This window comes from Osmerus eperlanus, chromosome 19 (assembly GCF_963692335.1).
Source record: "Osmerus eperlanus chromosome 19, fOsmEpe2.1, whole genome shotgun sequence".
NCBI classification, from domain to species: domain Eukaryota; kingdom Metazoa; phylum Chordata; class Actinopteri; order Osmeriformes; family Osmeridae; genus Osmerus; species Osmerus eperlanus.
In genome coordinates, this window is record NC_085036.1 from 10,009,586 (window position 1) to 10,035,744 (window position 26,159).

The 26,159-nt window shown below is 55.2% G+C and overlaps 1 protein-coding gene across 1 annotated transcript; it reads left to right on the top strand.

The window, feature by feature from the left end:
- Positions 1 to 37: 37 nt before the first annotated feature.
- zzef1 (zinc finger, ZZ-type with EF hand domain 1) lies at positions 38 to 24,668 on the top strand. Its single transcript, XM_062484927.1, is given in 55 exon segments — positions 38 to 569; positions 1,403 to 1,547; positions 1,733 to 1,927; positions 2,104 to 2,287; positions 2,437 to 2,636; positions 2,843 to 3,053; positions 3,180 to 3,296; positions 3,531 to 3,709; positions 3,905 to 4,003; positions 4,157 to 4,248; positions 4,398 to 4,543; positions 4,771 to 4,876; positions 5,139 to 5,357; positions 5,476 to 5,567; positions 5,695 to 5,921; positions 6,020 to 6,153; positions 6,261 to 6,331; positions 6,442 to 6,556; positions 6,749 to 6,911; positions 7,245 to 7,366; positions 7,488 to 7,610; positions 7,756 to 7,925; positions 8,019 to 8,100; positions 8,211 to 8,412; positions 8,542 to 8,684; positions 8,771 to 9,011; positions 9,117 to 9,196; positions 9,299 to 9,389; positions 9,500 to 10,007; positions 10,160 to 10,324; positions 10,458 to 10,577; positions 10,752 to 10,913; positions 11,309 to 11,441; positions 11,720 to 11,858; positions 12,155 to 12,320; positions 12,490 to 12,752; positions 12,886 to 13,058; positions 13,152 to 13,193; positions 13,195 to 13,369; positions 13,467 to 13,636; positions 13,749 to 14,029; positions 14,137 to 14,311; positions 14,674 to 14,806; positions 14,990 to 15,219; positions 15,336 to 15,644; positions 15,769 to 15,869; positions 15,976 to 16,108; positions 16,236 to 16,595; positions 16,835 to 16,978; positions 17,102 to 17,270; positions 17,371 to 17,469; positions 17,963 to 18,128; positions 18,721 to 18,871; positions 21,312 to 21,383; positions 22,386 to 24,668. Coding segments are annotated over 55 exon segments (9,183 nt in total). The 5' UTR covers positions 38 to 155; the 3' UTR covers positions 22,467 to 24,668.
- The last annotated feature ends 1,491 nt before the right edge of the window (positions 24,669 to 26,159 follow it).

The window sequence follows — 26,159 nt, forward strand, 5'->3', positions numbered from 1 at the left end:
CTTACTGCACGCACCGTACGTCGATGCGGTAGTGAACGTGAAACAAACGAGAGGAGTCTGGTTGGAAAGGACCGTGGACCTGTCCAGCCCGCTAACAAAACTGACTCCAATCGGGCCACAGCGAATCATAGGAAAGCCCGAGGCCGCTGAACACTATGGGAAACGCTGAGAGCGGCTGCGGAGTTGGTAGTGGTGACGAGGAAGATGTCGAAACAGAAAGCCCGGGGTTTGCGGAAGGTAGTCCGGCCTCTGCGGCCACAGGCGTCGGCGTGGGAAGTGGTGGAGGCTCCGGTTCAGGAAGAAGTGGAAGAGGATCAAATAACCCTCCAGTGCCGGGCTGCGGACCACCCACCCCTGGAGTTCTTTTAGAACAAGTCAAACTGAGAGAGGCTGCGGCCCGCATTAGCGATTCGGGGGTCGCCATTCCAGAGTCAGTGCTTTCCGGGAACGAGGGCGTCTTGGTACGATGGCTAGAGGACCGGCTGAGCCGGGGAGAGGAGTCGGTTAATGTTGAACAATTTTGCGAAATGCTGGAGAGCAGAGACGCCCCGCGAGATGAGTGCGAAGAGGTACAAGAATCACTGTGACCACAAGACAACTCAATCAGACCAACAGAGAGTCTGTACTATTGTACTGAGGGGATTGGAATGTCAACCGATAGCTTATTATGTAATCCGCTAGTGTTTATCTCAGTGGTTAGAATAGCCATTGGGCCTCCATTTAGGTTTAGGTGTATAGCCTACACATGCCGATTGTTTTAATGTCAAGGATGGTGTAGACAGTCAGAAACGACAAGGAGGACATAGTTCTCATTCTCACACAGGTGTCTATGACGCCAACAGCAAACAAACACACCACTTAGTAAGAATACTTTACTACCACCTTAGTGATTTTTTGTGTGATATTCTTTAGGTGTCAAAACTTGGGTCCTCTCTGCTCTTACTGCGCATGTGTGCAACATGTGTTGTGTTAAGTCATGCGGTAGTTAGTGAATGAGACCTCTGTCATGAATGACTGTTTGCTCGCCTTCATCTCTTTTAAAGGTTTATGACATTCTCTGCCTATGTTTGCTGGATGTCGAATGCCACAGCTCTTTAAACAACTCTGAAACTAATTCGAACCTCATTTCACAAGTTCTACCTATCAATAAGTCTCTGCTCTACCTCTGGCTCATTTAGTAAATTAAAAAAACATTGTTTGACCGATAAGAATGCATATATTCAAACATCTCACCAAGTTCTTTTGATGGAGTATGTTTCTGTCATTTTCACCCATAAATCACAAGGCATGTTGTTTTGTCCCACATCTTTGGGAGATGTGTTGAGGAGAATAGAGGTGCATGCTCAAATGTACCGCTGTGAGTTAGTTAGAGTTCTTATTATGTGTTGTATCCCTTTACCAGGCCTTTGGCCAGTTTGACGCCGAGGGAGATGGTGTTGTGGACGTGGAGAACATGCTGATGGCTTTAAAGAACTCCAACGGAGCCAATCTGCAGGGAGAACTGAGTCATGTGATCAGACAACTCCAGGCCTGCTCTCTTACCCCAGGTAGGAACTCGGACCTTGACGGGTTCTTTTGCTGCTGCGCTGAGGGGGAGTAAATGGGGGAAAGCCTTGTCTTCTGGGAGGGTATTCAGACACTTTGGATGTGGCCTTTTCATAGGGTCACGTCCAGCTCCTGCTCTCTCGCTGTGCGATCCCTCTTAACAGAACCCTCCTCGTCTCTCGTTCAGGATTTGTCGACATATTCTCCAAGTCCAAAGATCGGTTAGGGGCGCACGCCTCAAAGATCCTGAAATTCCTCCACAGGAATCGTATCCCCAGCAGTGCCATGCCCTTCCCCGGGCTGGAGGGATACAACAGCATCTGCACCATGAGGTCCACCGTGGTGCAGGACTTCCTGGAGTTCCTCCTCCAGAAAGAGAAAGGTGAGGAGAAATAGGTTTGACCTGACAGAAGCATGGTCGGAGATGTCACAGCTGTGCGTGATGGAATAACATAGTAGGCAAATAGTACGGCTGTCCTGAAATCCCACACAAGTTTTTGTACCCGGTGTCTAACTCCTTCAGCTTGTCTTCCTGTCCCCCCCCCTCCCTCCTGTCAGATTTAGACATCCAGTACAGAGCGGAGTTGAACCGTGATCCGGAGGTGGACAAGGTCAAGGTGGTCACTCAGTGCTACAGCTTCATAGAGGCTTCGTCGAACGCGGTCGACATTTACAAGATGACGAACGGGGAGACGGTGTCGTTCTGGCAGTCGGACGGAAGCGCGCGCTCCCACTGGATACGGTGGGCGACGGGTCCAACCTCTCACTGTTTCAGAGTCCACTCAGTCCTGTTTGTTTCCCCACAGGATTTTCTTCCTCTGCTCTCGTTCCTAGTACGCCCTCTGGGCCCGTTGTGAGACGCTAACGTTGTGATGTGGTCCCCCGGGCCAGGTTGAAGATGAAGCCTGACGTGGTCCTGAGGCGCCTGGCCATCTCCGTGGCCTCCAACGACCACAGCTACATGCCCCAGCTGGTGTCCGTGGCCGTGGGCAAGACCCGGCGCTCGCTGCAGGAGATCAGGGACATCCGCATCCCCAGCAACGTGACGGGCTACGTGGCCCTCCTGGAGAACGCCAACATCACACACCCCTGTGAGTCAGCCTGCCTGGAGATCACATTGCCAATCCTCGATAATGCTTGTTTGTGTTGTCTGTGGAAGGCTACGAAGACAGTTTGGGGGGGGGGGGGGAGGGGGGGGTGGCAGTTTTTATCTGCTAATGAATGGAAATGGCCTGTCGGTTAGTAACAGATCGTTTTCAAGAGGAGCATTTCATTAGCGTCTGTTTTAACCTCCCAGACATCCAGATTAACATCAAGCGTTGCCTGAGCGACGGCTGTGACACGCGCATCCACGGCCTGAAGACACTGGGCTACCAGATCACCAAGAGCAAGGAGGTGTCTGTGTCCGACGCCTCGGCCATCTGGTACCTGTCCCTCCTCACCTCCCTGGTGACGGCCTCCATGGAGACCAACCCTGTCCTGGCCCAGACCGTCCTCCAGAGCACACAGTGAGTTCCCGCTTGAGCTCCCGACCCAATCGGATGACGACCTCCCGCATGCTTTCTAAGGACGTGTTGTGGTTTTGTTTCGTCCGTGCTGACGCGGTGAGTTTCTTGTGATTGTCTGTTCTGTAGAAAAGCCTTACAGCACATGCCGCCGCTGTCCCTGACGCCGTCTTCCACCGAGTTCCCCAAGTTCTTCTCCATGAACATCCTGGAGGAGGTGGACGGCTTTCTCCTCAGGATAGCAGAGTAAGGCCCATTCTCCTGGCCTCGCGTCAGCACACTGGCATTATTAAGTTGGCGTAACCTACTTGCAACGGAACGACGTTTGCACTTTGCCCCAGTGCGGTCTTATCATCTGTGATTGTGTAAACCAATATCCTCCTTTTCACTTGAACACACGCGCACGCCCACGCACTTGCAGGCGTTCACCGAATCTGAAATGCACTCGGTCTGTTCCCTCCTCTTGTTCCCCTCCCCTAGCTGCTGTGTGACCCCTGATGCTGAGTTGACCCTTCTGGCCTTTGCCCTGGCCAGGGGCAGTGTGGCCAAAGTGCTCCAGTCCCTGTCTGGCATCAGTGTGCACCTCCAGGCGGACTACAGAGCCTCCCCCCTCATCTCCTCCATGGCCTCCGTCAGACTACGCCTGTTCTACCGCAACGGTAACCGCAGCCCCCCCCCCCCCCCCCGTGTACAGCTCCGTCGTCTCACCGAGGAAATACGACCACACGCTGGTTTCAGTGGGGGGGGGGGGGGGGCGGGGGGGGGGGAACTGTCGACCGTCCGATCCTCTTCCTCCGTGTTGTGCGAATGGTCGGTGGCGTGCTGAGATGCGTGTCCTCTGTCGTCCCCTCCAGGGAAAGCGCTCCAGCTGCACCTGCAGGCCTGCGACGTGAAAGGCAAAGAGGAGAAGTCGGGGCCGGAGAACATGCTGACGGAACCCTCCACCGGAGACGGTACACTGGCAACTCTCCGCTTCTCTCCCGAGAGCGTGCCGTGCATTCACCTGGATGCGACTCGGCCTCCGATTGGTCCTAGGCTCATGGTATTGAGTTTCATTCCTCTTGAAGATGCGGTTGACGTCAGACGCTCCTTGTGTTCCTCGGCAGGGTTCCTGACGGAGAGCGGCAGGAAGAGAGCCAGTGTGATCCTGTCCACAGAAGACCAGAGCACCTTCCAGGTCACTCAGATGAAGATCAAAGTGAGTTGGTCTTCGGCTCACTTCCTGGTTCTGTGAAAGCCTGACCTATGAAAGCACAGAGAACACGCCCCTTCCTCAGTAGTGTGTTCATAGTGATGTATCATCCATTCAGTAACTATCACCCCTGCACTTGATCTGTGTCATAACAGGTACGAAAAGGAGCCATTGGAGCGAGATGCGGCCTTGTGTTTGCCTACAACGAAGGAGACACTTTTGACGCTGAAAAGCACTTCAAACGGTTTAAAAAGTTTGACTCGTGGGACTACAAGGACTATAAGGAATTTGTACAAGACAAGTAAGGACTTTGACCGATACGTGAGGCTCATTGTTCATCTGCTGTGTTTATATTCTGTTTATATTCTGTTTCCTGTCGAGTGTGTTGGGGGGAGTCAGCAGACGGCCAGTGCTGCTGGTCTTTGTGTTATGGAGGCGTGTGTTATGGAGGCGTGATCTGTGTGTGGGCAGTGAGACATAAGTGGCGCGTGGCTATGAGCTCACCTCTGCTGTCATGTGACCCTGCAGCATGAGGATCCCGGCGCAGGCGGAGGACGAGCCCATTGGCTGGTTCGAGCTGGAGGAAGACTGGAACGATGTGGAGATCAAACTGCAGCAGTGCCGCGTTGCAAAGGTGCACGCTTACCGCCAAGGCCCTCTCCGGTTTCATATGACTCACTTGTGGTTTTCTACCCGTCTGTTTTCAAATTCATATTTGCCTGACTCATCCTCCCACATTCTGGCTGTTCATCCATTATCCATCACAGTTAGATGGTTAACTTGCGAAATAAAAACATCTCTGAGTCTTTTACTTAACCCGAAGTAAATGAAATACCCGTTGTCTTGATAAACAGTAAAACCGTGACTTGACTTCCTGTCTCTCCCCCTGTGTGTAGTTCCTGATGGTGAAGTTCCTGTGTGCCAGGCAGGACTCTGCCGAGCGCCTGGGCGTGCAGTCCGTGAGCTTCAGCGGCTACCTGTGCCCGGGGGCGGAGAGGCTGGACGACCTGGATGACCTGAGCTCCCAGGGAGACGGCTCTGAGGGCGACACGGTCACAGGCCTCACCCTGCTCAAGAAGACCCTCTTCTTCATCCAGCAGCTCACCCGGGAGATGGTAAACACCAGGATTCAGGCCTTAGCCTCAGTGACGTATCAATGCTAGGCTGGTGTGGGGTCATGTAGGGGAGCGTTAGGAAGACTAAGTAACGACTCCTGTCTGTCTGTGACTGTAGGATGTGTCCCTGTTCAAGCAGAAGTTCCTCCTGGACTTCAGTGGCCTCAACCTGACCCTGTTCTGGAACTTCTACAACAAACTCAGGGAGATGTAAGACGCCTGCCACAGCTACACACTCTGCTTCATCACCACTGACCCCCCCCCCCCAATGAGTCGGACCGCTGTCTTTCTGGCAAAAACGCACCCATTCTAACCCCTGTCTGTCTGTCCGTGTCAGTGAGGGAGAAGAGGTGATGAAGAGCAGAGTTCTGCTGCTTCAGCTGCTGCAGAACTGTTTCCTGGTCCTGCCCAGCCGTCCGGAGTCCCGGGGCCCGGGGGAGGGCTGGGGGGAGGGCCAGGGGCCCGAGGTGGAGCCAGCCGCAGCTGCCTGCGCCTCCACATCCAGCAGTTCTGAGCCTGACTCCTCCAGAGCCGTGTGGGAGCTCTACACTCACCTCTGCAGCAGTAAGGGACTCTCTCTGACATCTAGGGCCCACAGGGACCAAGAGTGCTGGCTAATTGGCCTTAACGAATGTCAACATTGTTCTGTTGTTGTTGAGCAGTTGTGGACGGTCCTAAGATGGAGGGCTCTGTGGAGAAATCGCTGAGGAAGGAGGCAGTGAAGGCTATTCTGAATGGGGCGGCCATCTTCTTCCCTGACAAGCACAGCAGGAGGGATAAACTGTTTAACATGATGGTGAGACTGGGAAAGGAACCAGATTCGCTGTTGCCAACTCAGCCTCACAACATGAGTGCGCTGTCTGTGGTTTTATTGTTTCGTAATGTTATTTAAAACCGTTTCAGAAAAACATCACCGAGGAAGACCAGCTGGAGTCAGTGAAGCTGACGTTTGAGTCTTTATGTAATTACTTCAGGTAAAGCACATGTACACACACACAAACGTAATTGAACATACCAATATCAGTCTAAATTGGCATTGAGAATGTGTGTAGTTGAGCTGTCGTCCGCTGCCTGTCCCGTGCAGTGACCAGGATCCCAGCGGCCTGCTCCTCCTCCCCCCCAAAGGAGCCCCGGCAGACTTCGACATCAGCCCCATCCTGACTGTGATGGAGACCCTGCTACTGGTGGCCACGCGGGAGGTCAGCCCCCAGCTCTCCCTCCCACCCCGAGCCCTCCCCCAGCCCCTCTCTCACGCTCTGTCACCACACAGCATGTAGGCACTCTTGAGGGAGGCACTGCTCTTCTTTTTCTAAATCTCTTGTGTCTTTCCCCGTCGCCATCTCTCTCTCTCCGTGGTCTCTCTCCCTGCCCCCCCCCCTCTCTTCCTCCAGTGCGAGGTGATGATGGTGGACGTGAAAGGCGGGGCCAGTCGGACGGTGCTGCTGTCTCTGTTCTGGGCGCTGCAGGGCAGCCTGCTCTCCTGGTGTTTCCTGCAGCTCAAAGCAGGCTCCGCCAGCACCGCCTCAGACCTGGCCCGGGACATTCTCGTCAAGTGTGAGTCACCACCACACCACACCCACAGCAACCACGCTTGGCCTTTGTCCTGGTCTCCTCCCGGCTGTGACTCATCCAAGCTTGTTACTGTAAACTCAGGGTTTTTTAAAGTCCATTGAGTTCAAATCGGAATATTTAACAAGCAGATTATGCTTGACACGTGTCACGAGTTGCGACTGAAATATGTGACGAGAGAATCGTGCTTAACGCCAGCCTACATGTTGATGGTGTGAAATACACGTCAATAATGCCTTTGTCACGTGACCAATCGAGCCGAAGGGCTTCAGCAAACGAACGATCAGGCAGTGGAAGTCTCCTCTCCTCCTCCCCCAGACGTGAGTCAGTTCCTGGGCAGCGCCAAAGCCGTGCTGGGCGGCCTGCTCGAGCGCCACAGCGGGGCCGAGATCACGGAGAAGCTGAACAGATCCATCCTGGCCATCACCACCAGACAGCTGGTAACCTCCCACTTCCTGCCCCCGCCCTACCCTACCCCCCCGCCCCTCCCCCACCGCTAGCGTGCTTAAACCATCACGTCGGTTTAGCCTCGATGCTAATGCTAACCCCGCTGCCCTGCAGATGATCTTCCTGCTGGAGCTGTGCTCCCTGGACATCCCTCACTCCACCCTGCTCCGGAACTTCTCAACCCTGGTGGAGCTGCTCAAGCACCTGTCCAGCGACACGGGAGACATCTTCTCCAAGGTCAGTCCGCCCCGTGCCAAACGGGATCGCGGGATTATCGTAATTAACCCTGCAATGCAAGTGGATTTGTGGGTCTGATCGGTGGTTTAGTCTGTATCCTAAAGGAACCGCGGCGTTGAGCTGTTCTCTTCTGCGTTCCTGTCAGGTGGACCTGGAGAGCTGTCAGCAGCCTCAGCAGCCCGTGGTCCTGAGAACCTGGAACATGGAGTCCACCCACAACTACGAGAACAGCCGCCACGAGACCACCATCTTCGCCTGCCCCGGGGCCACCTCCTTCGAGCTGGAGTTTGACGAGCGCTGCGAGACGGAGAAGAGGTGAGGGGGGCGGCGACCGACCGAGGTCCCGCTTAAAGAACCCGCCGAAAACCATGTCTTTGTCACTGACCCGTGCTGTGGTGTGTCTGGCAGGTACGACTACCTGGAGTTCACAGACGCGCGAGGGGGGAAGGTCCGCTACGACATGAAGGTTGGGACCGAGAAATGGCCCAAGGTAGGAGACGATGGCGCGTCGCAAAAAGGGGAAACGGCTGTTCAGACGCAGACGTTTTTTTTTCCCCCCCGTTTTTTCCTGACGCCTGCTGTGGTGTGTCGGCCCTACAGAAGGTAACGTTCGAAGCGGGACCCCAGCTCCAGTTCCTCTTCCACTCCGACAGCAGTAATAACGAGTGGGGCTACAAGTTCACCGTGGTCGCCCACGGCCTGCCCGACATCACCGTGTCCTGGATGTCCGACCTGCAGCTCCTGGTGGCCAGGCTCATGGGACGCCTGGCCTCCAGGACCATGGCCCTCAAATCCCCCCACGGTGAGTCAGGACCCCTCCGAGCTACTCTCCACTTGATCGACCCTAATGTTAGCCCAGACTTCATGTCTTTCTCAAGTCCTGTCGGGGTGCTGTGAGCTAGAAGGTCACGATGCGCTCTTGTCCTTGCAGAGATTCGCAGTATAAAGGAGCTCCCTTCAGGGAAGATGGCCCATGTCCTGTCCTCTCCTCTCTGGAAGCCTGTGTTTCGACACGGACTCTGCAGCCGACCCAAGGAAGGGACCCCTGCCCTCCCCAACGCCCAACCTGACGTGGTAGGACCATAGTTTAGGCACTAAGCCAGCTGGATGCAGACATAATCGATGTCCGGGAAACTCTAATGCCCGTCTGCTGCCCTCAGCAGAAGTCCTGGCAGGCTGCAGACTTTGTTTGCTTCCTGGAGGACTACGCCCGCTGGAATCCGTCCCAGGATGCAACAGACAGCAGGACGGAGCTGATGAAGTCCCTCATGCTGGCGTGCAAGAAACAGCCGGTGAGGAACGAGATAGGCGGGGGATCAAAGGTGGACCAGGCAGTGAACGCTATCTGGGCAGCCATGGTTTACCACACACCAGCCCTGCACCATGCCCTCAGGACCTACGGTAAATATTATATGACAGTACTCTATGCTTGGCATTCACTCAATGGTAGTGTTTCATCAGAATTTACATCATACTTCCTTTTCTCCTCGTCACTTTTGTGAGTAGTGACCCAGGGCGGACAGTCCTGTCTGAATGACGAGTTTGTTCAGGTGTACTCCCTGGCTGAAGGCATCAAAACGTGGATGGTGAGTGTCGTCAATGTGTTTTTTGTTCGACCTCTGAATGTCCTGGTTTTGGTGCAATACCACGGGGTTGTTGCTCACATTGTGTGTGTGTGTGCTCTGCAGCTTGAGATGAAGCAGAGGTACCTGGTGAGCAAAATGAACGTTCCGGAAGAGAGGAACGATGGCCAGGGGGAAGTGACCATGGAGTCTCTGGGTGAGTAACGACCACTGGCGTCACTGATGCCCAGAAACATGGAGAATCGGCTCTCGGTGTGCAGCTCGTCATTTCTCCCCCGTGTTTCTCTCCCCCTTGTCGTGCTGTAGCTGAGGTCTGCATAGAGAAGAGCCTGTTGCTGTTCCGGTTCACCCCCAGCGGAGCAGCAGGGCGGGACAGTGACTGGCTCAGGCCTGCAGAGGGCAGCGTGACTCCTCTCCTCCGCTCTGGCTCCATATCAGAGGGAGACTTCCAGCCCAGCCCTCCTGTGGGGCCCCAGGCCCAGGCAGCGGGCCCCGAGGTGGCCAGTGAGCCCAGAGCGGCAGACCAGGCCCAGGCCCCCAGGGTCCAGACCCAGGTCTCCACAACCTCCGACGCGGGGTCCGGCCCCAACAGCCTGGGCCTCAGGGGTTCCACCGAGAGCCTGTCCTCCCAGCAAGGGGAGCCCGCCTCGCCCTCCACCTTCGCCCGCAGGGTGCCCTTCAGCCGCGGCCGCCTGCGCCTGCTCTCCTTCCGCTCGGTGGAGGAGCCTCTCCCCCCCCCCTCAGTCAGGGAGCGCTTCACCGTCCTCAAGCACGTCCTCCACTTCATGAAGGCCCAGACACTCACCACCGCTAGGTGTGCAGCAGCCCCCTGTCCAATCACACTTCACCTACATCATCTCACCTTCCCTAATCCCATTTGTTTGGGCATGGATGAGAAGTCTTTTCATTATTTCTAGTTTTACCTGTAATTTAGTAAAAAATAACAAATAAAATCTTCTTCTGCAGTGTTCTCCAGACGCTGTCCCTCAACAAAGCCCAGGCTCTGAGCGTGTGCAAGGTGCTGGAGACGGTGCAGCAGTGTTTACTGTCCCTGGGGAAACCCCACCTCTTCCAGGCCCCCTGCATTCTGTTCCTACAGGAGCTGCTGGCCTGTCAGAAAGACTTCACCAGGTAACGTCGGCGCTGCGAGCGAATCCGGAACGATCCGTAGTTCGCCCCGTTTCCCGTACGACCGTGTCCCGTCGTCCTCCGCGCCCTCCGTGTGACAGACGCTGACTCCAGGTTTCCTTCTCTCTCCGTTCAGTTATTTCTCCCAGCTGTCGGGCAGTGGCCAGGAGCTGAGAGAGGAGGTGCGGAGGTCCTACCACCGCCTGGTGCTCATGCTGGTGGAGGCCGTCCAGGGCTTCAGCGGTCTCCACGAGAAGTACGCCGACGCCCCCTTCCTTCTGAACACCTTCCCTGGCAGCCTCTCGTCATTCACTGGCCTTGCCCAATTTCGACAATGTTATATCCCTTTTGAAGCCATGTTTCTGTTTGAAAGTAAATGGGACAGTGCTCTTTAACACGGTCTCTTTCCCCTACCCGCTGTCGTCCCCAGGGCCCTACTGCCCGCCCTGTCGTGCGTCCAGACGTGCCTGCTGCACCTGCTGGACATGAGCTGGGAGGTGCAGGACCTGGCCCTGTTCCAGCAGATCAAACTGCCCGACCTCCTGCTCAACATGTCCCAGGACAACATCAGCGTGCACGACATCGCCATCAGGTACTGAGCCCCCGCCCCCCCCCCCCCCCCCACACACACACACAGGATGGCACCACCTGGTGGACCGGAGGACTCTTCTCCTCCTCTTCCCAGCTTCTCTCTCTCTCTCTCTCTCTCTCTCTCTCTCTCTCTCTCTCTCTCTCTCTCTCTCTCTCTCTCGTTCTCTCTATCTCTCTCGTTCTCTCTCTCTCTCTCGTTCTCTCTCTCGTTTTCTCCCTTTCTCGTTCTCTCTCTCGTTCTCTCTCTCTCTCTCTCTCTCTCTCTCTCTCTCTCTCTCTCTCTCTCTCTCTCTCTCTCTCTCTCTCTCTCTCTCTCTCTCTCTCTCTCTCTCTCTCTCTCTCTCTCTCTCTCTCTCACACAACAGCGATCATGTCTGGGATGTGTTTGTGTTTCAGTCAGTGGACGGAGGAGGACGAGATCACCGACTACAAGAAGAACCGGGACTGGATGGACGAGTGCGTGGACGGCATGTTCGAGAAGTGGTACGACAAGATCGACGAGGAGGGCTCCATGGAGGACCGGAGGAAGGTAACGTACAGCGGCCTCTCCAACTCCACCTTTAACGCGGCCCTCCCAGTCCAGCGCACAGGGAGATAGGATGTGTGCTGATGATAAATATCTGCTTTGTTTGAGTCAATATTTGACACCGCACGAACCAGGATCTTTTTGATTTGGGGATAAAGGGAGCAGGACTTGTGGGCCAAATATTTACACGTCGCCTTAACTCACAACGTTCAAATGGGAAACCCTGACGGAGACGGCTCGTGACGGGAGCGTTTCTCACGCTGACCCCTTGGTGTCCACAGATGCACATGTTCATCGCGCGCTACTGTGACCTCCTCAACGTGGTCATCTCCTGCGACGGCTGCGAGAGGATGGCGCCGTGGCACCGCTACCGCTGCCTGCAGTGCATGGACATGGACCTGTGCAAGACCTGCTTCCTCAGTGAGACAGCACACACACACACACACACTCAACTACATTTAGTCATTTAGCAGACGCTCTTATCCAGAGCGACTTACAGTAAGTACAGGGACATTCCCCCCGAGGCAAGTAGGGTGAAGTGCCTTGCCCAAGGACACAACGTCATTTTGCACGGCCGGAATCAAACCGGCAACCTTCTGATTAATAGGCCGATTCCCTAACCGCTTAGCCAACTGACCCCACACATTTGATTCCCCTCCCTGTGTCCTGTGCGCTGACCCCCCCGTGTCCTCCTGCGTGTCTCCTGCTCCACCCAGGTGGGGCCAAGCCGGAGGGCCACGAGGACGACCATGAGATGGTGAACATGGAGTACGCGTGCGACCACTGCCAGGGCCTGATCGTAGGCAGCAGGATCAACTGTAACGTGTGCGAGGACTTCGACTTGTGCTTCGGGTGCTACCACGCCAAGAAGTACCCCGACAGGTGACGCGCTGCTAAACATACTGGGACAAATCCTGTAGTCTATTAGCAGGCGCTTGTCTAGAAAATGACTTAAATGGGGGGGGGGGGGGATTTGAACTGACCTGCCGTCAAATAGGTGGGGTAGGGTTTCACCAGACTGACATGTTTTCTTGGTCGTTCTGTCGTCCAGTCACCTCCCCACCCACCGGATCACCGTCTACCCCATGGTGACCATCCGCATCAGTGACCGCCACCGTCTCATCCAGCCCTACATCCACAACTACTCCTGGCTGCTGTTTGCGGCCCTGGCCCTGTACACCTCGGACCTGAGCAGCGACCGCCAGCAGCAGGGGCAGCCCCTAGAGGCCGCCAGCCTCACCCAGGCCTCCGTCCTGCAGTCACGCTGCTCCCAGCTCATCACAGAGTGCCTGCTGAAGGGACAGACTGGCAAAGGTGGGTGTTTCAATCAAAAATGTAAAAAAAGAAATAGAATGAAAATGTGAATGTCCCCGCAGTGCACCTTGGATCCACTAGGGGCCACCCTAGCACGTTTCAGTCAACCTGTCGTTTCTGTGACCACACCCAGCCCTGCGTTCCTCTGCCCTGCTGTCCCTCCTGTCCTCCAACGAGTCGGCGTCCGAGAGCGAGCTGTGCCCTGCCTCGCCGGAGTCCTCCCAGGAGCTCAGCACCACCACCGACACTTCCTCTCTGCCCGGGAGCACCGCTGCCATCTGCTCCCCGCCGCCCCCTAGGGACAGGGTGAGCTACTGCACCCAGACAAACGGTACCAACTGCACACGCTCAGTACTCCCAGCTCACGAGTCCTCGTCTTCCTCCCTGTCTGTGCGATAGAGTAAAAAGCGAGGGAAGGAGAATAGGGACGAGAAGCGAGGGAAGGAGAATAACGAGAAGAAGGTGGAGTCGCCCCCCTGCTGGTGTGGAGGTGTCCTCTCCCGCGGAGGGGGAGGAGGGGAAGAAGAGGCTGGTGACCCAGGACACCCTGGACTCCTCCAGCCTGAGCCAGACCCCGTCTGTGTCCAGCGAGGGAACCCTCTCTCCTGTGGTCAGAGGTGAGAGAACCGGGGACTGAGTAAAAAAAAAAAACGTAAACGAGACCCCCGAGCTGAGATTCCCATGAAGCTAACCCGTGTCTCATTCCCCCCTCAGCTCCAGAGTCCGGCTCCGACACCGTGGCCTCCCCGGCCTCCGAGTGCGTGGACGTGAAGGAGAGGGATGAGAAGCTGGCCAAGGGACCCCTCCAGGAGCACGTGTTTGCAGAGTGCTCCAAGGAGAGGATCCTGGGGCTGCTGGCGGCCATGTTGCCCCCTGCCAAACCGGTAAACCATCCGGCGTGGACCCTAAGATCTGCGCGAAGTCGGGCGTCTCTCGTTTCAACGTCGCTGATGCTTACTGATGCCTTGCCCCCCCCCCCCCCTCCCCCCCCCACAGGCCGCGACCCTGTCCCTGTCCAGCCTGAGCCCCATCCTCCCCCAGCTCTTCAGAGTGGTCGTCTCCAACGCGGGCTGCCTCGACGAGACCTACCACCTGACCCTGGGCCTGCTGGGGCAGCTGATGCTGCGGATCCCGCCCCTGGAGGCGGACGCCGCCGTCACCGAGGCCCTGGCCGACAAGTACGAGCTGCTCGCCCAGGGGGAGGGGACGCCCGCCGACACGCCCGGCTGGAAGACCACCCAGCTGCTCTTCTGCCTGGGGGCCGTGTGCTTGGACAGGTGCCGCCCCGGAAGCCACCCTGCTGGGGGTTTAGAATGTACAGCGCTTGAGGCCGTAACAAGGCCTGATCAGTGGCGTTTTGTCTCTCTCTCCTCTTCGGGTTTAGTCGTATCGGCCTGGACTGGGCATGCTCAGTGGCTGACATCTTGCGGAGCCTCAACGCCTGTCCAGAGTGGAGCGTGGTCATCGCCGCCTTCACCGACCACTGTATCCAGCAGCTGCCGCACACACTGAAACGCACCAACCTCTTCACCCTTCTGGTGCTGGTGGGCTTCCCAGAGGTACGGCCAGCAGGCAGGAACGCCGGGAGATCACCACACCATGGCCTGTCGGTCACTGTCTGTCTGTGTCTGTCTGTCTATGGCTGTCTGCCTGTCTGTGTCTGTCTGTATGGCTGTGTCAGGGAGTCAGTCAGGTGGCTGACTGGTTAGGGAATCGGGCTAGTAATCTGAAGGTTGCTAGTTCGATTCCCGGCTGTGCAAAATGACGTTGTGTCCTTGGGCAAGGCACTTCACCCTACTTGCCTCAGGGGGAATGTCCCTGTACTTACTGTAAGTCGCTCTGGATAAGAGCGTCTGCTAAAATGACTAAATGTCTGTACTGCCAGACTGACTGTGTGTTCCTCTGCCTCCCCCTGTCTCAGGTGCTGTGTATGGGCACCCAGTCAGTGTTCATAGACAACGCCAACGAGCAGCACCACATGATCCTGCTCAAGCACTTCACGGAGAAGAACCACGCCGCCGTGGTGGATGTCAAGACGCGCAAGAGGAAGACGGGTGAGAGGAGAGGAGGAGGGCTCCGTATGCGCTCGCCACAGCCATGCTGAAGTGAACGCTCAAAATAGCAGTACACAATGTGTTTTTTATAGAGAGAACGACCAATGTTGCAACCCTAGTGCTGTCCACTGAGTCAACAGCTTATTCCAGCTCTGCGACGTTAAACCCCCGCTCTCCCTACAGTGAAGGACTACCAGTTGATCCAGCCCCAGGACTCCATCACCGCAGCCGTCCCCCCAGACCAGGGCGAGGCCCAGGGCGCGCCCCAGACCCAGCTCAGACGCTACCTCACCAACTTCACCTCCATCATCAGCCACCTGCTGCAGAGCGGCCTGGACTTCAACGCCCCCGAGGCTGTGGAGGCCAGCTGGGTCCTCTCCCTTGCCCTCAAGGGCCTCTACAACACCCTCAAGGTACGCACCTCACCCAGACACCATCTGGATAGGGCCAAACGGCTTTCATATCCCACCCAGTATGGAAGTATGTATCTCGGCTTACTGTGCGACTGTCCACCTCCTCCCCTGTGTAGAAGCATGGCGTGGAGCAGACCCAGGAGGCCATCCAGCAGTCTGGGCTGACCCAGCTGCTGGTTAGGAAGTGCAGCAAGGGCACAGGCTTCAGCAAGCTGTGGCTGCTCCGCGACCTGGAGATCCTCTCCATCATGCTGTACTCGTCCAAGAGGGAGATCCACTCCATGGCCCAGGACTCTGAGCGCGAGGAGAGGGAGCCGGACAAGGAGCACGACTCGGACCACTCCAGCTGCTGCACGGACGACCCCGACCCCAACCGGCCCGACCCCCTGGAGGGGCTGGACGAGGAGACCAAGCTCTGCTTCCAGGTCAGGAGAGGACAGCCCTGTGCGCGGGCGCCCAACACGACTGTCAAGAGACCTCGCTCGCATGAATCCGTTTGATCCTAGTTGTGTTCGTCATCTGTGTTTTGTTTTTTGTTTTTCGTCGCAGATTACCCACGATGCTTTGAACGCCCCTCTACACATCCTGCGCGCCATGTACGAGCTCCAGATGAAGAGGACCGACTCGTTCTTCCTGGAGGTGCAGAAGAGGTGAGGCGTGGTCAGAGGCTGGAGGGGGGGGGGGGGGGTGGTCAGGGAAGGAGGGGAGGTAGAGCGGAGAGGCGCGTTCTCACCGCCGGCTTCGTTTGACCCCCAGGTTCGACGGCGACGTGATCAAGACGGACGAGACCATCCGCGCGCTGGCCCAGAAGTGGCAGCCGGCCAAGCGGCCGCGCTCGGAGAAGAGCACCAAGGCCGTGGACACGGACATGATCGTGGTGCCCTGCGTGGTAAGCTGCCTCCCGGCCCTCCTATCGGCCCTCAGGACCGGGACGTAAACACACACTGTCGGGGGGGGGGGGGCGGGGAGTCTGTGAGAGAGCGAGCTTCATCCTGTCCTCTCTCTCTCCCTGCCAGTCCAAGCCCAGCCACTGTGAGAAGGCCACGGAGGAGACCAACGTGGTGACCCAGAAGCTCATCACCAACTCCGAGAGCGACCTGCAGCTCAGCTACGCCAAGCAGCGGCGCACCAAGAGCTCCGCCCTGCTCCACAAGGAGCTGGACGCGCGCAGCAACCGCGCCGTGCGCCAGTACCTGGTGAAGGTCAACCAGGCCATCGCCACGCTGTACGCCCGCCACGTTCTGGCCTCGCTGCTGGCCGACTGGCCCCAGGGCGCGGCGCTGAGCGAGGAGGCCCTGGGGCTGAGCGGCGCCTCGCACATGGCCTACATCCTGGACATGCTGATGCAGCTGGAGGAGAAGCTGCTCTGGGAGAGGGTGAGGGGGGCTGGGGGGGGGGGGGGGGGGCGGGGGGGCTGGGGGGGGGGGGGGGGGGCGAGGTGGGGCTGGGGTGTTGGGCTGCAGAAGCAGGTTGGCTGGAAGCTTGGCTGGCTGAATATCTGGTTCTCTGAATATGTGGATACCTGCCTGTATGTGTGCGCCCATACGGGCTCGTGCAGGCAGTATGTGTTGACGCTTCCAACAGCTTGTTAACAGCCTCCGCTTGATCTTTCCAGATCCTGCAGAAGGTGCTGAAGGGCTGCAGCCAGGGCATGCTGGGAAGCCTGTCGCTGACAGCCTGCCAGTTCATGGAGGAGCCGGGCATGGCCGTGCAGGTCCGCGAGTCCAAACACCCCTACGACAACAACACCAACCTTGAGGTGGGTCGCCGTGGGCCTCCAGGGCCATTTCGGAACGTGCGTGACGTGCGACTCCCTCGGACGAGTCGTCGACGCCTGCGAGGGTCGTGACGTGACCGCGGGTCCTCTCTCTACTTTGCGTAGGACAAGGTGCACATCCCGGGGGCCATCTACCTGTCCGTGAAGTTCGACTCGCGCTGCTACACGGAGGACGGCTGCGACGAGCTGGTCATGGCCAGCAGCAGCGACTTCCTTCAGGACCTCCACAACTTCAGCGGCTCTCCTCACAAGTGGTCCGACTTCGAGATCCCCGGTAAGGGCTGTGGGGAGAGAGCTGTTACCTCCCAGTCATGCGAGGGGTGGGAGGGGGTGTTCCATATCCTCAGTGTGACGTGGGGTGTTTGTGTTTGCAGGGGACACCCTCCACTACAGATTCATCTCCGACATGAGCAACACAGAGTGGGGCTACAAGTTCACCGTGACCGGAGGCCACAGGGGCCGCTTCCAGACAGGTCTGTCTATAAATACACCCACACACACACACACTCCCCCCCGCACACGCACACACACCCACACACACACACACCCCCCCACACACACACACACACACACTCCCCCACACACGCACACACACCCCCCCCCCACACACACACACACACACACACCCACACACACCCCGTCCTGGCAGCGCTGGAGGAGTGTGACTGATGACAGCCCGGGGGAGCAGCTGTGCACCTGTCACATGTGGTTTGGACTTCTCTAACGGGAGCCCGGTCCAGCGGGAGGCCGGCTCTTCCTCAGAGGCCCCGCTGATGAAGGGGAAGGAGACAGCGGCGGTACACACCGCTGTGGATATCCCCCAGGTGTCTCTCCTCGTGAGCCCAGAGCCAAATCACCCAGGGAGACTTCCCATCTCTGTGTTACAGGAAGCGTGTTGTCCTGTGATTGTGATTCCCTATACTGGACACAGCTGTTTTTCTCTGCCCTCCTCTCACGGTCGAACAGGTTTCGAGATCCTGAAACAGATGCTGGCCGACGACCAAGTCCTCGGGCATCTCCCATTGGCCGATATCTGGGAGTGGCAGGTGGGCGTGGCCTGCCGCCAGACAGGAAACCAGCGTTTGAAAGCCATCCATTTGCTGCTGCGCCTTCTTCAGTGTCAGTCACAAAAGTGAGGCCCCACCTTTTACTCACACACACACTCACACACACACACACACACCTCATTCTGTCATTCGCTCAGGGCTCATAGAGTGGCAGGTTGCTGTCTGGCCTAGTTTAGAAGAAACTCTTACAGTAACACACCGGACTCAAAGTCCGGCCCCACTAATAAATCATCACATCCACCGATGTGGACATATACAGTACCTGTTCATTAGAGAGCTAAACTTAAGCTCCTAGAGCTGGTGAACGTCCTGGGATGCTCCGAGAGCGAGTCCTCAAGTCTCTCTGCCCAGTCTGTCTGCCGCTCGGCTGCGGAGCTCCAACACGCACGCCCCTGATTTGCATGAAGGTCCCAGATAGGTTTCATGTCCCGATAGTTTCCATGGAGAGCCCAGGCCACGTATCTGTTGGGGGGGGGGGGGGGGGGGGGCATTTGCATGGTTTCCGCGCGGCCTCGCCCTGTCCCGTCGCCGTGACATCACCGATGAAACGCACAACGTCAGGCAGTCGCATCACTGGAAACACAGACTGTCTTCAACATTCAAAGTGTGCCTCTTAATGTGTCCTCCGTGTGTGTGTGTGTGTGTGTGTGTGTGTAGGGGCTGTGAGCTGGCCCTGCTGAAGCCCCTGTGGCAGCTCTTCATGTCCATGGAGAGCGGTCTGAGCCAGGACCCCACCAGCATCACCGTGCTGCTGCCCCTCCACAGAGCCCTCACTGAGCTGTTCTTCATCGCCGAGGCCCGGGCAGTGGTGAGTGGGCCTCTCTCTCACACACATAAACACTCAGATATACACACACACACGCGCACACTGCCACCCACCTCACCAACACACTCACAAGTACACTCGGGTGTGTCTCTCACAAACATATACACACGCCCGCACACTCGCATACAGATACACGCTCAGCTGCGCGCAACACTGTTGACCGCTTACATAGATATGAACAGCTCGGAGTCCATCCACTGGTAGCTCAATCGGGTACTCAGTATGGTAGCTCAGTCAGGCAGTGTAGACCTAGTCTGTGTGTGTGTGTGTGATAAACCGTGTGCCCTGGCCCACCTGCAGGAGGCCTGCCATCTGTCACAGCCCCGCGCTGTCACACTGCCACCCACCCTGGGTTGATGATGGGGAGGAAGATAGAGTGGCCCACCTCTGAGTGTGTGTGTGTGTGTGATGCCAGCTGTTCACCTGTCTTGAGTTCCCCATTGCATATGCATTCAGGGAGTGTGTGTCTGAGATGAGCCTGTGTTCCGTGTCTGTGAGGTCAGTTGGTCAGGCTGGAGGTGCAGGCTGGAGAGCGGTGACCAGCTACGCTCATAACCACTCTCCTCACCACTCTCCTCACCACCCCTGGGCTGCCTCTCCTGCAGTTGAATTGCTCGTCACTAACACTGTCTCAGGGGCACCGGGGGGGGGTGGGGGGGGAGGTGGGGTTTGACTTTCTCTCCACCTGGAGGACATTGTTGTCAGGGAGCTGCAGCTTGCATCAGCAGACCACTAGGGGGCAGTAGCAGCTCTCCACTGCAGCACTGTCACAGGCTTAGCATACCAATTGAGGTAGCCTGAGATGGCCTCCACAAAGTGACACGCACGTGGAAACACACACTCTCACACAAACACAAACACACACACACACACACGGAGTAACACACACACACACACTGAGAAGACGCAGTGGATCCTCGATGGCCGGCCACCTTGTCATCCCACAGAGCAAACGAAGACTTTCGCGGGATCCAAATGTGTTTGCTGCACAGCCTTTTTAGCGCTGAGTCACCCTCCCTCTCCTCACCGGGGAGGGAGGTGTTGAGAGAGTAGAGAGAGGAGGGGCATGACAGAGGTGTGTGTGTGTGTGTGTGTGGTGTGTCACCTGCTGCGTGAGTGGTCAGGGAACAGAAGACCATGCAGGCTCTGGAGCTGCTCACCTGACATACCTGTGTGTCCTGGGCAGTGGTTGGGATCCCAAGGCCACCAGCTGGTGGAACAGTGCAGAATAATACGAGTAAACAAAGGAATGTGACAGTTGCTGAACAGGAAGTGTGTTGCCGCTAGGCTCTGACTCTACGGCCCCGCCCCTGTCACACTCTAGCGGTTTGTGGGAAACGGTTGTGTCGAGTTTCAAACGAAAACAAGTCAATTGTTCGTGTTTACATCCGCGTGGAGTTCGAAGACCTCAGAGGAAATGGTCTACAGCCGGGTAATCGGTTGCCTCCGAATGGCCCCGCACAGTGTGCGTCCTCGCTACGCAGAGGGAGCTAGCTGTGAAGGCGTAACGCCCGTCATCACCTCGGCACTAAAAATAAGGCTGAGCGCTGAATATGCTTAGTAGCTCATGTCGTGTTGACATTCAAGCTAGCCCACACCAGAGGGACGACACCCAGCTTTGTTCACAGTTCCATATTAACACTGCTGACGCCACGCACGGCTACTGCTGCCGGGGCCACCGCCGCAATACTCGCATTTCAACCCAGTAGGACTTCAAAAGACCATCGTCATAGCCGAGTCATTCCAGGCTTGAGCATTACAGGGCGAAAATGTAGATGACGGCTGTGTACACAGCGCTATACGAAAGAGCCTCTCCGAAAGCTATTTCGTATTCATCAAGGGGATGAATTTATACGAAGGAGCGCATATCCTGAGATGTACAGTGTGAGGGGGGAAACGTCACGCGCTGTCGGCCGAACAAATTGTGGGAGGATGTTCTGGAGCATAAACAGGCGGGCGTGGGGTGATGGATGGAGGCAGGATGATCTGGCCTGTGTCTCCCCACACCGCCAGAGCTGCATTTGGAACGTCACGGCCCATTTGGGCTCTATTTACTCTTATCTACGTCCTCCAAAACTCCCCTTTTGGCGGACGCCGCCGGGGGCTTTTCTCTCAGACGTGCCTCGGGGGGCGTTGAAGATCCGCCTGATTTGGTTGTGAATGTGTGGATTTTCGAGACCACGTTCCTCTGGAAGCCCTTTCCGACGTGCCTCGCAGATGGAAGGGAAAAGCGGCGAGGTAGCGTGCCTACGCGGTGTAAGGAAACTTCTGTCAAGTCGAGTCTCTGAACGTGGCGCAGCACACCTTTTCCATACGAGCCACACGCACTTGAAAGCTAACTTCTACCTCATGCCCCGCCACCCTGTGTCCATGCAGTGTATTGACCAGATGTGTGTGTGTGTGTGTGCGGTGTGTTTTCCAGGAGCAGGGCATCCTCCAGGAGTACCTGCAGGCCATGACCACCAACGAGCAGCTTGTCAACCACACTGTCCTGGTAAGAGCTTCCAGAAGCCTCCTAGCTCCTCTCTGCTGAACCGCAACCTAGAAATCAAATCCAGACCTGTGTGTAGGTAGGCTAGACCAAGAGGTTAGGCTACTTCTCGTCTGCGTCGTTGTGTGTCGAGATGTTCTGAGGCCGTCTCCGAATCCTAACTCTTAAGCCTCACACCAGGAAGGGTGTCTCAGACCAAGCGTAGCGTGGCCCGCATGGTTTGATGGGCTGACATGTGGGTTCTGGCTTGCAGCCTGGAGAAGCACTTCACCGCGTAGGCGGGATATGCCGCAACACAATCACAACAACACTCGATGAACATTCCCTACGACGGCCTACTCCTGCATTCAAGAGCAGTTCACCTATAGTTGAGATCTCCCTCTGTGCCAGTAGTCTTGGCTCCCCCCCCGGAACAGTGAATCACATAGCTGCTCACAACACCCCCCCCCCCCCCGCCCCTTCCCCCTCGCCGGGCACAGTGTGTGGGCCGTGATCAGGACTAATGTGTTTAGTAATTACTGCCCATTATGGTGCCTGGCCGGCTGGGTAAACCAGCATCGTGATGTCAGCTGGTGGTGGGGAGGAGGGAAGGGGGGGGGGGGGGGGGGGCGGTGGCGGGGGGAGAGAGAGAGAGAGAGCGGGAGAGAAGATGGAGAGACTGCGGCAGAGAGTCAGGAGTGGGAGGCATGATGTACATACTAATGTCAGCGGAGGGCTGTACCTGGCACCACAGACCTTATGCAAGGCTGGGGGGGATAGCCACTCCTCTGGGCCTCTGTACAGGACAGTGGCCAGTGATCACTGTCTAGGTGTGTTTTCAGCCTGACATGAAAAATGAATAGGTCCCCTAAGACTCGATAGAACATCTTTTCTTTTGATGTTTTCTCAGTTCTTCCCTCTCTATTTCTCTCTCTCTCTCTGTCTCTCCCTTTGTCTCTCTCTCTATTTCTATGGCTCCTGATCCTGCTCTTATTCACTCACTTTCTGTTTTCTTTTATTACACAGGCTCTGAAGAACATTGCAGCCATAAGCCTGGCTATCAGTTACCCCAATAAATCCACCACGCTGCTCAACATGTCTCCCTGAAGGAGGGACGGGGGTGAACGCAGGAGGAGGACAAGACCGCGTTGGGGAGAGAGAGCGAGAGGAGGGAACCAAAAACAAAGAAGACCACTCTGGACTGTTTTTCTACAGGAGGAACCCCTTTGACCTCTCTCTCAATCTTCTCACCGTTCTTCAAGAGAACACGGTTCTCAACAGCACCTCGTATCTCTTCTCAGTCATTTTGCCTTAGGGGGGAATCCAGTGGATCAGCATGTGCATTTAACAGACAGGGACAGCTGGCGGGGTGTCTTTATTTTCAGGAGTTCTTTTTTATTTCAAGACGCTGCAGCCCCTGTGCTAAAGGAAGTGTGCCAAATTAGCCACTTTTTGGAGGGAGGGAGCGAGGCAGGGAGGGAGGGAAGGAAGGAGAGGGAAGCTCTATTTTCTATTCTTTTTGGGTGTTTTTCTCCCCTAAACAATAGCCACCTTGGTTTAGACAATCGATCACAGTGAAAGCAGGTCACCTTGCCTACTTGCCTGTCTCTCTGTGGACATGTAGAGCAGCCTAAGAATACAGTCCAGAACACAGGAGCCTCATTACTCTCTGAGAGCTGTGACCTTCCATCTCGCTGAGCCTCCCCTTCTCTCTCCACATCCCGCTCCGGTATACGGGAGAAACAGACACTGTGCTCTCTTTCTCTCTCAAACGTTCGAGAGGTTCATATGGAACAATCAGCACTAGATCTTTATGACACAAAACACACCGCCTATAAAATGTACTGTTCACATTTGTAAACTATCACAGTGGACAGGCATGGTGTTTACAGTCCGTAGAGAAACTTAACTCTTGTACTTTGTCTGACCGTCACCATTGCTATGATGACCAGTAATGTGTCCAGTCCTTGTATGGAAAGATTGGTCTGTGTGACCGGGTTCTACATTGTTGTGTCTGCGCATTCTGGCTTTGATTATGGATTGGAAAGATTTGAGCTTGTGTTATTAATGATTGTACTGTACACACACAGTAAGATGATTGTACAGAACACACACAATCCTGTTTCAGCACTTCACTTTTGAATAGCAAGAACGGAATATCACCTCACCTTCTAAACAGTAATGTTTCAATGTGACAAATTGATGAAGTGATATGTAAATAAGCCAGTTGCCAGGGTGTCCAGATAAATATAAGCTTTCTCGAGTGCAATTTGTTCTCATCAGCGAATGTTTCAACACAGTTGGATTTTATTTGAGTTCCAAAGATTCTTATTTCTTTTCTTTCAGTTGGATGGTTTTATTCATTTGTTCCTTTGTGATGACCTATCAGAACGATCGTAGAGATGAAGCCACAAAAGCCCTTATTTTAAATCAGCTTCTCCAGATTGGTTTGACGATTCTATTGCGGTATTGAGCATAGCGACGGGGCGTTTTCAGAGTTTAAATTTTTTGTTCAGTTTAGAAAGTTTTGCGTGTGACTTTAAATAGGAACGATGTTGGTGAATGCCAAAGAAACCCTTTTTGTCAAAACATGAAATGTGTGTGACGTCTCTCTTCTGGAGCTTGTTCTGGGCCCAACAAACGTGTCACCATGCGGTGGCCCCGTGTCCCAGGAGAGGAAGGGAAACGTCCAGAGTGGAGCAGCTTGCCTTGTAAAGGTCCTGCACCTGGACGAGGGTTAAAGCCTCTGGGCGCTAGCTGACGGTGACACAGTCAGTCTCCAGTAGTTTTGTTTACACATGCGTCAGCCATGATGGGTGTGTGAGTGTTCTGGCCAGCCCACTTGGACCTCTCCCCCTCGGAATCCAGCTCAACAGCGCCTCACGTATCTACAATGTGCCTACGGTTAAAAATGAAGCAATCATTGTTTAACTCATATTATCAAAAGTCTTCATTAATTATATTTTTAAAAGAGAAATATATTGTTTGATTTGAGCTTTTTTCTATCTTTTTACTTTTTAAGGTTGTTTTTTTTTGGTTCCTTTCAGTTGTTGATTTGTTATTTGAAACTGACCTAGGTTTGAATGTACATAGCTGTGAATACTGCTAATTGCACATAGGAATAATGCAGAAGATTCTTTCATATCGACCCCCTTACAAATAAGAATTCTAATATATTGTCACTGAAGGCTAGACACTTCGATTTTTTTGATTTTGTATGCGTGGCACATTGGGGAGAAGGGGAGGGGGAGAAAACGTACTGCTTGGGTTGAATTGTAATCCATTTTTAATTAAAAAAACTATTTGATGCGTGAATGTTTCCGGTCCCTTTTCTCATGTGTATTGATGCCTGGTCTAGGACTGAGGATGACATCAGCAGGACTCCCTCCTCCTGCAGGGACCCTTGTCTGAGGGACACTGGTGATGATGGAAATGATCATCGCCCAGGGCGATAACGCCAACAAATGGAGGAAACATTGAATAAGAGTCAGGGATTATTCAGGGATGATTCAGCGCTGCACAGCGTAGCACCCACATCGGGGTGAGTCAGCTCTCTCTCTCCCCCCCCCTCTCACCCACTCCTGCTCACCCAAACCCTCTACTCTCTCACTGTCAAGCTGAGAGAGAGAACCCTAAATTAGCAGGGGATGCAGGTAGGGTGACCACCTGTCTCGCTTTGCGTTGTGTCGCACAGCATTTTCACCCCTTGTCCCGCACGTTGCATATTGACGATGCCGTGCGATACAAAGCAAAGCGGCACAGGTGGTCACCCTCGATGCAGGGGAGGGGAGAGAGGAGGGCCAGCGATGTCATCGCTCGGGGGCACAGTGTGTCCGAGTATAACTAACCTGACACCCTGGTGCTGCGAGATCGGTGATGAAGACTCCCACCTTCCAGATATCACCTCAGGGAACCACACAGTAGAGTGGTCCCTTTAAAACCACTGAACGAGGTTGGTTGTTGATAGTGTATGTCTGGTAATGAGCCTCATCACAATACCCAACTTAATGTTGTGTGAAACACCAGCTAGATGAGATTAAAATGAATCAATTAGTCTCAGCCCACATATATAGTATTCTAGAGTTTGTTGTCTACCCTTGACAAGGTTACTTTAAATTGTAGTCCTCATAGACCCCACACATTTATCCGAACAATCAACATTTATTCTGTAAACATGGCCTTGTCAAACCAACCTGATTGCTCAGGTTGACATAAGTGTTTCTCTACAGAGACAGCCTGTCAACTCAGCCTGTCAGATCAGGATGCCTCCACGAGGCTAACCCAAGCTGCCCCTGCTGCTGAATGTTGGAGGATCCCTCAGTGACGCTAGTAGCAGGGCGCCACCCCAGCCGCCCACGTCAAACCGAGTCAGGCCCTTTTCAGTCCCGTGGCGTGGTGATGCTGCATGAGCCTCCGCTAAATGAGATAACGCTGACTCGATTTAGAAAGGTCACTTGGTGGAACTAACTGGAGTCCTGGGTTTGTCTGCCCCCTGCCCTCTATCTTTGCATCTGTGTTTCTCTCATATGTTCCCAAAGCAAGTTTTTTTGGTGTGTCGTTTGTGCCAAGTCAAATACTCCTTATCAAATGGCAGTGCTCATTTGAGGTTATTTTTAAGCGGAACTCATGTAGTACAAATCAGACCACGGAAGAATTCTTGGACTGTCTCAAGTCACGTTTTCTCTCCTTGTATTCTGTCCTCGCCTCATGTCATCACATTTAGGCAGTGTGTGGGTGTCTGTGTGGTGTGTGTGTGGTGCGTGTGTGCATGTGTGTATACGCGTTCCGGTTCATCCGCTG